Below are 16,696 nucleotides of genomic sequence, written 5' to 3' on the forward strand. Positions count from 1 at the left end.
ACTTTGGTGAGTAGCGTCTGGGGTCTTAAAAGCTAGTAAGTGGCCATCTAAGATGCATCAATTGGTCCCAACCCACCTGGAGCAAAGGAGAATGAAGAACACCAAAGACACAAGGAAAATATTAGCCCAAGAGACAGAAAGAGCCACATAAATCAGAGACTCCATCAGTCTGAGGCCAGAAGAACAAGATGGTGCCCAGCTACCACCAATGACTGCCCTGACAGGGAACACAAGAAAGTCCCTGATGGAGCAGGAGAAAAGTATGGTGCAGAACTCAAATTCACGTAAAAAGACCAGACTTACTGGTCTAAGACTAGAGGGACCCCAGAAGACATAGCCCCCGGACTCTCTGTTAACCAGAACTAAAACCATTCCCAAAGCCAACTCTTCGGACAAAGTAGACTGGACTATAAGACATAAAATGATACTCATGAAAAGTGCGCTTCTTAGATCGAGTAGATACATGAGACTAAAGGGGCAGCTCCTGTCCGGAGGCGAGATAAGCAGGCAGAAAGCGACAGGAGCTGGTTGAATGGACATGGGAAATCGGGGCAGAAAGGAGGAGTGTGCTGTCACATTATAGAGAGAGAACTAGGGTCGCATAACAATGTGTATATAAATTTTTGCATGAAGAACTAACTTGAGCTGTAAAGTTTCATTTAAAGTACAATAAAAAAATAAAAAAAAACAGGACAAGATGGCTCTAACAAGTGACCAAAACAAAGACTCAGATACCCTTCAGGCAGAAGAAAAGCCAGTGGAACTACCTTATATGGAATTCAAAAGGCTAATGTTTAGGGTTCTCCAAGAGATTTAGGAAAGAGAACAAGAAAAACAGAGGCAAAACCAACGAAAAAACAGACCACATCAATGCAAACATAGCCAAAATCAAGGAAACCACAGAAAAAGCAATAAAACTTTAGGAAAATAATACAAGAACAAAATGTCAAAATAAATAATTAGAAATCATATAAAACAGCAACTAGAAATCCAAAAGATAACCAGCAAAATTTCAGAAATGGACACTCAGTAGAAGGTTTCAGGAGCAAATCTGAAATAATGGGAGACAGAATTAGTCAGATTAAAGACACATCCATGAATGACACTCCGAAGAAAAATCAGAGAAAAGAATGAAGAAAAAGGAAGAAAACCTCTTTATTGTGGGACACAATCAACAGCAAAAATTTACACATGATCAGAGTTCTATAACTGGGGGAGTAAACGGAAAACACAGAGAAGATTGTTGAAGATCGCCTGGCAGAAAACTTCCCAAATATCATGAAAGATGAAAAGGTGACTATCCAAGAAGCTCAACAAACTTCATCTAGGATATATACCGCAACAGAAAGTCCAAGAAATATCATAATCACACTTGCCAAAAGCAAAGACAGAGTCCCGAGAGCAGCTTGAGAAAAAAAACGCAAAGTCACATACAAAGGGGAAACAATAAGACTAAGCTCTGATTATTTGGCAGAAATTATGCAAGCAAGAAGGCAACGGGATAATATATACAACACCTTGAAAGAAAAAAAACTGCCAACCAAGAATAGTATATCCTGTAAAATTCTCTCTCAAATATGATGGAGAAATTAGGACATTTCCAGATAGACAGAAATTAAGGGAATTCATAAAAACCAAACCAAACTTACATGAAATATTAAAGGGAGGTCTTCAGTTAGAGAACCAACAACATCAGACAACAACTTGAGTCTAGAACACAGGGCAGCATCAGCCAGATACCAACCTAGGTAAAGAACTCTCAATAATAAAACAAAACTAAACACAGATGTCAATCTGTAAATGATGACATCAAAATATTAAAAGCAGAATAAATGGTGTAGGTGTAGAACTTTCAAATGGAGAGGAAGTCAAGGCAATATCAAGTAATAAAAGACTGGTTCAAAATTAGGAAGATAAGCGTAAATTTCAAGGTAACCACAAAGACAGTTAACAAACCTATCATCAGAATATAAAAGAATAAAAACGCAAAGACTCAGTTAAACACAACATCTATAATAATGAAAAAAAAATCACAAACAAAAGGAACTCAGAACAGGAAAGAGGAACAAAGAAAATGTCAGTACCACACATACACAAAAAAGCACAATGATAGAACTGCAATAAACTTACACCTATCAAAAATCACACTGAATGTAAATAGCTTAAACACACCCATAAAGACGCAGAGAGTGACAGAATGGATAAAAAGACAGGGCCCATCAATACACTGTCTACAAGAGACACACCTTAGAAACAAGGACATAAATTTATTAAAAATCAAAGTATGGAAAAAATACGCAAACAGTAACCAAAAAAGAGCATGAATGGCAATACTGATCTCAGTTAAAATAGACTTTAAGGCAAAATAAACCGTAAAAGACAAGGAAGGACATTATATAATGATTAAAGGGACAATCCACCAAGAAGCCATAACCCTAATAAATATCTACACACCCAACACAAGGCTCCAAAATGCATAAAACAAACTGTAATAGCACTGAAAAGAGAAACAGGCAGTTCCACAATAATAGTAGGAGGTTTCAACACACCACTCTCGGTAAAGGAGAGAACATCTAGAAAGAAACTCAACAAAAATATAAAAGATCTAAAGGCCATAATCAACCTACTTGACCTCACAGACATATACAGAACACTCCATCCAACAGCAGAAAAGTATACAATCTTTTACAACGCACATGGAGCATTCTCCAGAATAGACCAAAATTTAGGCCACAAAGCAAATGTCAATAAAATCCAAAACATGAAATAATACAAAGCATTCTCTCTGATCACAAAGCCACAAAAGTAGAAATAAGTAACAGGAAGAGCGAGGAAAAAAATCAAACACATTGAAACTGAGTAACACTTTGCTTAAAAACAACTGGGTAATAGAAGAAATTAAAGAGGGAACAACAAATTCTTAAACTCAAATGAGAATGAAAACACATCACACCATAACCTTTGGGACACAACAAAAGCAGTGCTCAGAGGGCAGTTTAAAGGAATAAACACACACATCAAAAAAGACGAATGGGCCAAAATCAAAACGTTAGTCCTACAACTTGAAAAATAGAAACAGAGCAGCAAAAGAAGCCCACAGCCACCAGGAGAATGGAAATAATAAAGATTAGAGCAGAAATAAATGAAATAGAGACCAGAAAAACAAAAGAAAGAATCAACAAGACCAGAAGTCGGTTCTTTGGAAAAATAAATAAAATTAACAAACCCCTAGTCAAACTGACAAAAGAAAAACAGGAGAGGAAGCAAATAACCCAAATAAAAAAATGACATGAGGGACATTACAACAGGCCCAACTGAAATAAAAAGGATCATAACAGAATACTATGAAAAACTGTACTCCAACAAATTTGAGAACCTAGAGGAAATGAACAAATTTCTAGAAACACACTACCTACCTAAACTAATACAAACTGAGGTAAGAAATATGAACAGACCCATAATAAAAGAAGAGACTGAAGAGGTAATAAAACAACTCCCAGCAAAAAAAAAAAAAAAAAAAAAAAGCCCTGGCCCAGATGGCTTCACTGGAGAATTCTACCAAATATTCAGAGAAGAGCTCATATCAGTGCTACTCAACTATTCAAGAGCAAAGAAAAGGAAGAAATACTCCTGAATTCATCCAATGAAGCCAGTGTAATCCTGATACCAAAGCCAGGCAAAGACATCACACAAAAAAGAAAATTACAGACCAGTATCTCTCAAGAATATAGATGCAAAAATTCTCAACAAAGTTCTAACCAACAGAATTCAGCATCATATCAAAAAAATAATACACCACGACCAAGTGGGATTCATACCAGGTATGCGAGGGTGGTTCAACATCAGAAAATCAATGTAATCTACCACATAAATAAAGTAAAAGAATCATATGATCATCTCACTTGATGTAGAAAAGGCATTCAAAAAAGCCCAACACCCATTCCTGATAAAAAAAACTCTCAATAAAATAGGAATAGAAGGAAAATTCCTCAACATAGTAAAGGGCATCTATACAAAACCAACAGCCAACAACATTCTCAAGGGAGAGAGGTTGAAAGCATTCCCTGAGAATGGGTACAAGACAAGGATGCCCTTTATCACCACTTCTATTTAATACTGTCATGGAAGTCCCAGCTAAAGCAATAAAGTAAGAAAAAGAAATAAGGGCATCCAAAAAAAGTAAAACTATCCCTATTCACAGATGATATGATCCTATACATAGCGAACCTGAAAGATTCCACCAAGAAAACTACTGGAATAGAAAGATTCAGAAGAGTAGCAGGATATAAGATCAACATACAAAAATCAGTTGGATTTTGTCTTAGTTGTCTAGTGCCCCTATAACAGAGATACCACAAGTGGATGGCTTCAACAAACAAGTTTATTCTCTTACAGTCTAGTGGGCTAGAAGTTCAAATTCAGGGTGTCAGCTCCAGGGGAAGCCTTTCTCTCTCTGTCAGCTCTGGACGAAGGTCCTTCTTTTCAATCCTCCCCTGGACTAGGAGCTTCTCAGCGCAGGGACCCTGGGGGTCCAAGGACACACTAGTCTCCTGGCTCTTGTTTCTTGGTGGTATGAGGTCCCCATGTCTCTCTGCTTGCTACTCTCTTTTATATCTCAAAAGGGATTGGCTTCAGACACAATCTAATCTTGTAGACTGAATCCTGCCTCATTAACATAACTGCCACTAATCTCATCTCATTAACATTATAGAGATAGGATTTATAACACATAGGAAAATCACATCAGATGACAAAATGGTGGACAATCACACAGAATACTTAGAATCATGGCCTAACCAAACTCATACACATATTTTTAGGGGGCACAATTCAACTCATGACAGACTCCTATACACCAACAACAAAAAGTTTGAAAAGGAAATCGGGAAAAAACACCATTAATAACAGCCCCTAAAAAGAGAAAATACTTAGGAATAAATCTAACCAGGGACGGAGAGACCTATACAAAGAAAATATACAAAACAGTATTGCAAGATACCAAAAGAGACTTACATAAATGGAAAAACATACCATGCTCATGGATACGAAGACACAACACTGTGAAAATATCAATCCTACCCAAACTCATCTACAGATATAAAGCATTCCAGATCCAAATACCAACAGCATTCTTTAATGAGACATAAAAACTAATCGCCAACTTTATATGGAAAGGAAAGAGGCCCCAAATAGGCAAAACATTATTGAGCAGAATAGGAGGCCTCATACTACCTGATCTCAGAACCTACTATACAGCCACGGTAGTCAAAACAGCCTGGTACTGGTCCAACAGCAGACACATAGACCAATGGAACAGAATCAAGAACCCTGATGTAAATCCATCCACCTATGGTTAGCTGATCTTTGACAAAGGACCAAGTCCTTTAAATGGGAAAAAGAAAGTCTTTTTTATAGATGGTGCTGGCAAACCTGGATGTCCTTCTGTAAAAAAAATGAAAACAGGACCCATACCTCACACCATACATAAATACTAACTCAAAATGGATCAAAGACTTAAATATAAAACCTAACACCTGAAACGATAAAGATCATGAAAGAAAAGATAGGGACAATGCTAGGGGCCCTAATACATGGCACGAACAGAATACAAACCATAACTAACAACGTACAAACAGAAGAAGATAAGCTAGATGACTGGGAGCTCCTAAAAATTAAACACTTATGCTCATCAAAAGACTTCACCAAAAGAGTAAAAAGAGAACCTACAGACTGGGAAAAAATTTATGGCTATGACATATCCAACAAGGGTCTAATCTCCAAAATCTACAGAATACTTTAGCACCCAACAACAAAAAGACAAATAATCCAATGACACAATGGTCAAAGGACATGAACAGCCATCTCGCCAATGATGACATTCAGTTGGCTAACAGACACATGAGGAATGCTCATTAGCCATTAGATAAATGCAAATCAAAACTACAGTGAGATATCATCTCCTCCCGACGTTACTGGCAAGAATCAAAAAAAGAGAAAATAACAAATGCTGGAGAGGTTGCTGGGAGACTGGAACTCTTATGCACTGCTGGTGGGAGTGTAAAATGGTATACAACTACTATGGAAAATGATATGGTGCCTCCTTAAAAACCCAGAAATACTGTACGATCCAGCAATCCCACTCCTAGGAATATATCCTAGAGAAATAAGAGCCATGACATGAACAGACATATGCACACCCATGTTCACTGCAGCATTCTCCACAATAGCAAAAGATGGAAACAACCTAAGTGTCCATCAACAGATGAATGAATGAACAAACTATGGTACATTCACACAATGGGATACTACGCAATGTAAAAAAACAATGATGAATCTGCAAAACATCTCACAACATGGATGAATCTAGAGGGCATTATGCTGAGTGAAATAAGTCAATTACAAAAGGACAAATACTGTATGAGAGCACTATTATAAAAAACCAAGAAAAGGTTTACACACAGAACAAACTACCTTTGATGGTTAGGAGGGAGGGGAGGGATGGGAATAGAAATCACTAACTAGATAGTAGACAAATGGTAACTTTGGTGAAGGGAAACAACACACAATATAGAGGAAGTCAGTACCACCTGACCAAGGCAAAGTCATAGAAGCTTCCTAGACACATTCAAATACCTTGAAGGACCAGTAACTGAGGCTGAGGGCTAGGGATCATTGCCTCAGTGGACATCTAGGTCAATTGGCATAACATAGTTTGTAAAGAAAATATTCTACATCCTACTTTGTTGAGTAGCATCTGAGTTCTTAAAAGCTTGTGAGCGGCCATCTAAGATACATCTATTGGTCCCATCCTTTCCAGAGCAAAGGAGAAAGAAGAAAATCACACACAAGGAAGATATTAGTCCAAAGGACTAGTGGACCTCATGAACCACAGCCTCCACCAGCCTGAGCCCAGAAGAACTAGATGGTGTCTGGCTACCACCAGTGACCACTCTGACACGGATCACAATAGAGGGTTCTGGACAGAGCAGGAGAAAAATTAGAACAAAATTCAAATCCACCCCCTGCCTGCACAGAAAAGAAAGACTAGACTTACTGATCTAAAAGAGACTGGAGGAACCCCTGAGACGATAGCCCTCAGACACCCTTCTAACTCAGAACTGAAGCCACTCTCAAATTCACCTTTTAGCCAAAGATTAGGCAAGCCTATAAAACAAACAATAACACACATAAGGAATGTGCCGTTTAGATCAATCAAGTATATGTGACCAAATGGGCAACACCTGCCCAAAAGCAAAGAGGAGAAGGCAGGAAGGGACCGGAAAATGGAGGAATGGACATGGGGAACCTGGGTGGAAAGGGAAAGGGGGAGGGTGCTGACGCCTTGCGAGGATTGCAACCAACGTCACAAAACAATTTGTGTATACATTTTTTAATGAGAAACTAATTTGTGCTGTAGACTTTCACTTAAAGCACAAAAAAATTAAAGAAATGGTGAAAAGGGCATAAGCTTTGGAAATACGGAAGTACCAGGGTCAATAGCTAGGAGAGTTGATGGAGGATGTGGAAGAATGTGACAAAGGACAACTTTAAAAGACTTTTAGTGCTATCTGTGTTAAAAGATACGGTTATAGCTTATTTTTTAAGGAAAAACAAAGCTAATTTTGCTTAATTTGGCAGCTTTTAAGTGTATGAGTGTGTGGCCACTTGTCCTCTGGAAAATTCTTCTCTAAGCACCACCATCATCACTGTCGGCCCCCACTATATTACTCCATGTTTCCCCTAGGTTTGCATTTATTACAAATTTTTTAGTAGAAGACATTGTTTTATTGATGAATTTAAGCAACCACAAGAAACAATTCCACTAAACAATTATTAAAGATTAAAGCTTTAAATGGCAGCAAATAGTCTTCAAATTCTGCCTGTACTGCTTACACAGCCTCTGTGGCTTCTATTTAGTTAGTCTGCTGGTACTAAGAATAACTTAACCTTTTTTAAAACCTCTTTCTTTTGTTAATTTTAGGCTCCATTCTTTTTCAATCTTTTTTTTTTTTTTGGTGGGGGGTAGCGGTACTTACTCTGACCCTCTCCATCTGGGTGCTGAATGGGTACAGCAATTCAAATAAAATCAGGCCTAAAGAAAAGATGTCCACTTTGTGAGAGTAGTTGTTTCCGTGAATCTGAAATCCCATACAAAGAAGAAATACAAAAAATAATTAATACAGAGATGGTATAATTGATACTATGGCATTTGTGTAATCCCAAGGTTTACTTAGTCACTTCTTGATTTAAATGTAATTGTCTCCGTAAAAATGTTACTAAAGAGTTAATAAATCTCTGAAGTCTTTTCTCTTCAACTCACCACACCAAGAGTAATTAAACTACTCAGCATTACAGAAGGAAAGCCTGGGTCCGGCTCAGAGATATGCATCAGTAAGATAGGCCAGCAGAAACCTGGAGCCTTGCAATGCAAAAAAAGTTTGTGGGAGCCAGAAAAAGCTGCTCATCTGCCCCTGAGGTGAAGTTTTTCAAAGCAAGCCCTATCTGACGCAAATCTCTCATTTCTAATCATCTTAGTCCTCACCCATTTTTATGAGAAAATCTTCATTACTCCAAACCACTAATCAACTGTGCTTAGCCCTCATTATGGCACTTAATTATGGACTGCTTTGCATTCTTACTTGTATTTTTCATATGCATATTTCTTATTCTTCACAGCTAGATTATAAAGTCCTGGAGGGAAGGGAACTGCTTCTTTTGTATTCCCAGCATCCAGCACTGAGCTAAGTATAGAGAAGGCCCTCAATAAATAATTATTTGTTAAAATGAACAAATGAATTACAGCTAAACTACTCTATTAAACAAAGCCTTATTCAAATTAAAAGTGACCTCCTGGGACTCAGAAGAACCTTGTGTTTGTGAATGTTAGTTTTAGGCACCTAACCTGACATTTGACAAACCACCAAGGAAAGGTCTCCCTTAGGAAATGCTCTACATAAGCATTTCTTAAGAGGTGGGGGGTAGTTACAAGGGGGTTGCCAAGGTTCATGGTGCTCTTTACAAATTCCTCTCTAAACTTCATTTGGTATCTGTCCCTCTGGACTGGCTGGCATCCTTCTAAGCAGCCAGCCTAATTGTACGCTTTTATAACATCAGATGGAAAAGTGTCAGTGACCACCTTAGTTGCATCACCTTCTTCCCTTCTAAGCGACTGCGGCTATTTGAATTCTCTCTTACTTCTCACCCTTGAGGTTTGGGAAGTATTGAAAGAAAATATGTTTAAAAACAATGCTTACAGGGATAGGGGAACATAATTTGACAATTTCATGAAATGTAACTTGACAAGACATATCTCACACATATTGACTCCCACTTACTGATCCCACTTGAGTTCATCTATCCTAGAGTGCACGGAACTGTGGACAGAGATTTGTGTACAAGGACAAAGTTATCCAAGTGATATTTCTAACAGTAAAATTCACAAGTAACTGAAGGGTCCAAAAAACATACTGAATAAATTGCTTAACAGAGAGAATACTATTGCATCCAAAAACGTTTCCTAAGAACATTTAATAACATGGGAAATGCTTATATTTTTTAATATTGTACACAAAATTTTACAAAGAATCCCAATGTCATTTTCAAACCAAGGTATGTATAAATATAAATATAAAACTAACCACTGTTAATGTTTTAGGGTTTTTTAGTAAGTGATTTTTTCTTTATATTTTTCATATTACCTACATGAAAGACAAAATAACATAAGAGAAAAAAAGTATTACTAAATATGTTTTTAAAAAGAAGTACAGCCTCAAGACTACATGAAAAGTGATCTTTACAAAATATCTAAAAAACAATGACTCAAGCACAAAATCCCAAGGGGGGATATAATATACCTTTTTGGAGTTTAAATTGATTGTTTTATCACTGTGCAATACTAGAATTTGGCCTGTATTTCTTGGTATTACAACTAAGAACAAAGTAACTGTGGGATGTTTACTCTAAGAAAGAAGGTCATTTACTCCAAGAAAGACAACAAAATTAAACAATGTCTTAGCACAACTTCTAAGACTTTGGTAAGACAATTCAGAAAGCCAAAGTATTTTGAAAGGCTTTTTCTCCCTTTTTTTTTTTCTTATTGTTGTAAAAATATAGGTAACATTGAAAGGCTTTTTAAAGGGACATTTTTATAAAGTGACAGTTTCTGTACTTAAAAGAGGGTTATTAAGAAGAGGAAGTCCCTGGGTGGTGTAAGCAGTTAATGTGCTCAGTGGCTAACTGAAAGTTCACCAGAGGCACCTGGAAACAAAGGCCCGGTGATCTACTTCAAAAAATCAGCCACTGAAAACCCTATGGAACACAGTTCTTGGCCTCACACACGTGGGGTCGTTAAGAAGAGTTAAGCCTTTCTATTTTCTGTGCCATATTTTAACTACTGTACAGCTCCACAACAAGATTTCTGCGGCTATCCTTGGTTTTCTAGTATTTTCAACAACACTAAATGTAGCATCACTTGTCACTGATCTCTTTCTTTGTCAAATGGCAACCCCTGCCTCCAACAACCACGTGCACACACATGTTCTGGCATATACACTGCAATCCCAAACCAAAGCAGAGTGAGCACAGCAGCGTGTATGAGGTGGTCAAGACTATCTGGTGTTTATCTTCTACTGACATTCATAGTCACCCATCCACCAAAGGTGCTGTATGCTGGGCAACTGTTTTAGGTGTTGGGGATAGAGTAAAAAAAAAGATAAACTAGGTCCGTATTCTGATAGCAAGGTACCTAGGTAGCACAAAGAGTTTGCACTAGACTACTAACTAACATAAAAGAAGCCTGGGAGGTGCAGTGATTAAGCACAGGGCCGCTAACCTAAAGGTCGGCGGTTCGAACCCACCAGCTGCTCTGGGGGAGAAAGATGTGGCAGTCTGTTTCTGTGAAGATTACAGCCTTGGAAACCCTATGGGGTAGTTCTGCTCTGCAGTTCTCCTCTGTTCCACAGGGTCGCTATGTGTCAGAATCGACTAGATGGCAGTGGGTAGTAGTAGCAGTACTATCCTAAAGGTTGGTGGTTCGAACCCACACAGTGTTGCTGCGGAAGAAAGACCTGGTGATCTGTTTCTGTAAAGATTGCAGCCCAGAAAATCCTATGGAGCACAGTTCTACTCTGTAACACATGAGGTTGCCATGAGTAGGAATCCACTCGATGGCAGAGGGTTTGGTATTATTCTCATAGCTTATATTTTAGAGAGGAAGAAAGGACAAATATCAGAAAAAATTATAAATGCTATGAGAAGAATAAACAGAATAATGGGATAGACCCTGGCAGGAAAAAGAGGGGCACGTCTCCATCTAGTGAGGCTTCCTTCCATTAAGAAGCATGCAGATAGAGTTGCTTTTATTTCATCATTCCTATTTTGTTTTTACAATACTTAAAATATGAAGGTATTATTTCCAGCTTCTTGAATAATGATAAATTTTTAAACACTTAGATTTTTTATTATGGTAAAATATACATATAACAAAACATTTGCCATTTTAACAATTTTCAAGTGTAAGCACAGTTACCATGTTGCAATCATCACCACTATCCATTTTCAAAAATTTTCATCATCCTAAACAGAAACTCAGGACCCATAAGTAATAACTCCCCATTTCCTCTTCCCCGCAGCCCTGGTAACCACTAATAAACTTTTGTCTCTATGCATCTTACTAAAAACTTTCTAGCAGCAATTCTGATACATGTTTAGGGAGAAAAATGAGAAACTACAGAAAATTCAAAATAGATTAAAAATCATTTAAGTCCCATCCCCTAGATGCAATGACTGTTAACACTCTTTGGCTCTTCCAGTCCTTTTGCCTATGGATACAAATACGTATTTATAGTGTTTCAATCTATACTGCATGCAGTTTTTTCTTTACCAAGTCCTGGCCACGTCATTTGACTGGGATGATTCAGTAACATGGGCCAATAAATTTCTTTTTCTATTTGAGTCAGTATGGTTACTTGGGTTACAAATAACCAACTGTGTAAAATGAATGGCCTCTTAAGAAATTAAAATCTCTACTGTATCCCTTTCTAATTTCTAAGTTTATTTTTATCTTTTTTCTCTCTTAAGTAGATTTACTACAGAGAATTATCTGTTTTATTTAAAACCTTAAAAACAAACAGTATTATTTTTACACAGTTTTACCAATATCAGTTCTTTCCTTGTTTTTTCCCTCTTCTTGCTGGTCTTCCCCCCGCCTCCACCCCAACCCCAGGGTATCGAGCAGAAGGCTAAATCACTTATGCAGTAATGTGTTTTTGCAACGAAGGCTTTTAAATACATTTCTCTCTAAATAGAACTTTGATAGCTTCCTAAAAAATTTCAATATTTTTCATTTCTTTCATTACTTTTTCAATACTTTGTATGAGTATTTTTACTTCATTACTGACCTAATAATTAATCAGTTAGGAGGGTTTTTAAGTTTCCAGCTAACCAACAAAAGCAAAAACAAAATAAAAAACAATTTCTGTTTGCTAATGTATCTGGTCCTTGTGGCCTAGAGGTCTGAAATGAAAATATATCCCATTTTAAATTATTCATCGATAAATGTTCAAATGACAATTATAAATAAGCCCTAGTATATTTTTTATACATCTTTCATTTTTAACCTTTCTTTTGTGAAAAAAATGTTTAGCCAAATCTTAATTTCCCTTTCATGGTGAAATCTGAACATCTTTATTTATTGTCATAACTAATATTTGGCTTTAGCATCACTTTACATTAAGGTTTGCTTTCTGCTTTGCATTTCCATACCTTTCCTTTTGCTATAGTTTGCTTTCATCTCCTCTAGTGACACAGAAGGTAGAAATATTGTTTTTAATCCTACTGGCTGAATTTAGGTACATCAAATGCAAATCTCTGTCCCTACCTATGCTTTCCCTGTTCTTACCCTCTTCCATTTCTTGATCTTTGTTAATATGGGAGTTACAGACCCAGCTTATTATGATGACTGTACTTAAAATTATATACCTTTTACTAAGAGCACACTTTGGATTTTATATTCAATTTCAATTTGGTATCCATATTTACAAGAGCCATTGGTACTAATTGGTCTTGATGTCCATTGCCAATACTTTTATGTTAACAGTTTCTCTTAATTCTTAAGTTCAGTGTTAATAGGTAACATATTCGCATGGTTCAAAAAAAGTATATAGCAAAGTTTTCCTTCCCTACCCTCTCCCTCATCTGCCCAGTCTCCGCCAGCCATCTCCCCTCTGCCCACTGCCTCTATAATCATTCATTTTTTGCATACCTTTTTCCCCAGAGTTTCTTTATGTAAATATAAACGAACACATATTTATGTTTTTCTCCTTTACACAAAAGGTAGCCCACTATGCACACATTTCTGCACCTTTCTTTTTTCACTTAAGAGATTTTTAATTTAAGCTTACCCAACTAAAATTGTCTGATTTCTCTGTACATGAATAATTTCATAGGTCTCAACTTTTTTCCTCAGAGCTGTACATATTGCTTTATTGTCTTTTGGGGTTTAGTGCTATAGAAAACAAGTTCTTTAGCTATAATCTTTTTTTTTTTTCCTACCTAAATACCTGTAGCATTTTTTCTTTATCTTTGAAATTCAAGATGTCTAAGTAGAGGGTTCTTCTAATTTTTTTAAAAAAAAATGAAAATTTAAAATGTGAGAAAGTAATACTTGAATAATGCAAACAATTCAAACAGTACAAAAGAATACTGTGCCACAGTAAAATAAAGTCCCTCTCTTCACAGGCAATCCCTTTTTTAGTCGTCTGTGGTATAGCCTTTCAATGATAATCTAAGCCAGTGTTTCTCAAAATGTGGTCCATAGAACTCTGGGGATCCCAAGACCCTTTCAGGGAGTCTGCCAGGTCAAGACTATATTCACAATACTAAGATGGCATTTGCCTTTTCACTGTAAGTGTTTATATTTGCAGTGCTGGTACTCTAGCATGAATCAAGGCAGCAGCACCAAAATGTATTAAACCCATTGTCATTGAGTCGATTCCAACTCATATTGACCCTATAGGACAGAATAGAATTGTCCCACGGGTTTCCAAAGCCATAAATCTTTACGGAAGCAGACTGCCACATCCTTCTCCTGCAGAGCCACTGGTGGGTTCGAACTGCCAACCTTCTGGTTAGTAGCCAAGCACTTTTACCACTGTGCCACCAGGGCTCCTTCCAAACTGTACTAGCAGTAATTATACTGTTCAGTGCCACACAGTCATAGTTAAAAGTAAAACAAAAAGAGATCATTTCACTTAAAATGTCCTAAGGTAGTAAAAATTATTGTTATTAAATATCTTAAGTATACTTCTTTTTAATATTCTGTGTGACAAAATAGGACGTATTCATAAAGCATTTCTGTTCCACACCAAAGTAAGATGGATGTCTCAAGAAAAAGTATTTGTGTAATTGAGTTATAAGACGAAATAGCCAGTCTCTTCATAGGACAACATTTTGACTTGAAAGAATGGGTGGTAGGCAAACTCTAGTTACCCAGACTTGAGTATTTGACGGCCATTTTCTCAAAGATGAACAAAGTGAGGATGGTACTACAAGGAAAACTGACAGTATTTGTTGCCAGTGATAAAAGTTGAGCTCTCAAGTGAAAATTAGAATTTTGGAAAATTCTGCATCCACCACTGTAACTTGACAGTTCTATAATCCTTACAGCCCTTTCTGATGAGATTGTGGTATTAACTGATGTGATCTTTTATATTGTACAATGAAATGAGACAACAGTTGGAAGACGGAAGAGCTGCATAACTCAGGGAACCAATGGTTTCCATACAGTCAATGTACAACATTATAAAATTTTGAATAGGCAAAAGAGCCATTCAAAATGCAAGACGGATCAAGGGATGTTAATGTTAACAGCGTACAAAATGTTCACTGATATGGTTTAAGAGTCCACTTGTTGAGTTTTGGTGTGGCTGAAAGAATACCCACAATTACTTGAAAAAGATAGTAAAAATATTCCTCCCTTATCCAGTTTACATATCTATGTGTGGTCAGATTTTCTTCATACACTTCAACCAAACAATATATGGTAAAAGATAAATGCAGAAACAGATACGAGAATCCAGCTCTTTTACAGATTTTAAAGATTTGCAAAAATGTAAACAAATGCTACTCTTATAAATTTTTTTGTTTTGTTTTGGAAAATATTTATTTTTCATAAAAGTATCTTAAGGTGTTTTGGGTCAATACTGTCATTTTTAACTGAATTAATAAAGTTTTACAAATTCCTCCTGTTTTAATTTCTAATGGCAAACCTTGATAGATAAAACTTTTTAAGAAAAACTCTTTCAGGTTCTCGACTTTTATAGGTGTAAATGATTACTGAGACCAAAAACTTTGAAGACTGCTGATCTATGCATATATATAAGCTGTGAATATATCAGCCTGATAGTGCTGGGTCTGCTACTGCACTCCCAGGATGCACTGCTCCCACTGCTCCTCTGGTTCCTGCACTGTTTACAATGCTTTTCCTTTAGAGACTAAGCATCTCAGAAGGCAACTTATCCTGGCTTATCTACCTCTATTTCCTGCCATGGTACATGCTGGAAGCTGTGAATTACTGTAGAGGGAAGTTCAGTACAGTCCTCTGGCTCTAGCTGCTCTGAAACATCTTCTGCTTAGTTGACACAAGGTCACACATGACCTGGAGTTAAGTTTGCAAGGAGGGCATTCAAAGTCTCTTTTTTGGTTGCTGTCTGGTTCTGGTTCAGAGGGTGTGGTGCATTGTATGTGCTGTATTTTTCTTAATTTATCCTCAATTTAGGTAATAGAAATCACACTCTAGCTGAGTTACCTGTGGAATACTACAGCCAGTTTTCATATTTTATATTATTGAGTATTTTAATGAGAATGTGGGAGGAGATGCATCAGATATAACTATCTTGCTGCCACTCTAATTAAAAGTCTGTTTTTTCTTCAGAAGGAAAACAAACTCACCTGCTCTGGGCTCATATACAGTTTGGTCCCTACTTGTCCTGTGTGTCTGGCATAAGCTGGCATCGGGGTCAGAACCGTCTGCTCCTCCTCATCCTGGTCCATGGCAGTCACTAGTCCAAAGTCTCCAATCTTTACCACATCATCCATTGTAAAGAATATATTGGAAGGCTAGAAAAATAAAGCAGAAGAAAATACAGTGAATGTGTGTTATGGATTGAATTGTATCCCCCCAAAATGTGCGTCAACTTGGCTAGGCCATGATTCCCGGTATTGTGTGGTTGTCCACCATTTTGTGATCTGATGTGATTATCGTATGTGTTGTAAATCCTAACCTCTATGATGTTAATGAGGCAGGATTAGAGGCAGTGATGTCAATGAGACAGGACTCAATCTACAGCATTAGGTTATATCTTGAGTCAATCTTTTTTGAGACAAAAAAGAGAGAATCGAGCAGAGAGAAGAGAGACCTCATGCCACCAAGAAAGAAACGCTGGGAGTGGAGCACGTCCTTTAGACCCAGGATTCCACTTGTGATATTTCTGTTATAGCAGCACTGGATAACTAAGACAGTGTGTAGTGAGGATAGAAAGTAAACAGAATGAGTTTAAAGACTTTTAATGTCTGTTTTTAACAAAGAAGAATTTATTCTCTCCCAGTTTAAGAGGCCAGAATTCTGAATTCAGGGTGCCAGCTGCAGAGGAAGGCTCTCTCTCTGTCAGCTCTGGAGGAAGGTCTTTGTCATCAGTCT

At 37.2% G+C, this 16,696-nt stretch overlaps 1 protein-coding gene across 2 annotated transcripts in view; it reads right to left on the reverse strand.

The window, feature by feature from the left end:
• The window catches only part of EIF2AK3 (eukaryotic translation initiation factor 2 alpha kinase 3), a 101,430-nt gene that overhangs the window by 10,578 nt on the left and 74,156 nt on the right, over positions 1 to 16,696 (reverse strand). For both annotated transcript variants that reach the window (XM_023725477.1, XM_004390653.3), the window contains 2 exons: positions 15,949 to 16,116; positions 8,037 to 8,138 (listed from right to left, as the gene is read on the reverse strand). In XM_023725477.1, coding sequence (XP_023581245.1) covers positions 8,037 to 8,138; positions 15,949 to 16,116 — 270 coding nt within the window. The remainder of the gene's footprint in view (positions 1 to 8,036; positions 8,139 to 15,948; positions 16,117 to 16,696) is intronic.

This window comes from Trichechus manatus, unplaced genomic scaffold (genome assembly GCF_000243295.1).
Source record: "Trichechus manatus latirostris isolate Lorelei unplaced genomic scaffold, TriManLat1.0 scaffold00316, whole genome shotgun sequence".
In the NCBI taxonomy this organism is placed as follows: domain Eukaryota; kingdom Metazoa; phylum Chordata; class Mammalia; order Sirenia; family Trichechidae; genus Trichechus; species Trichechus manatus.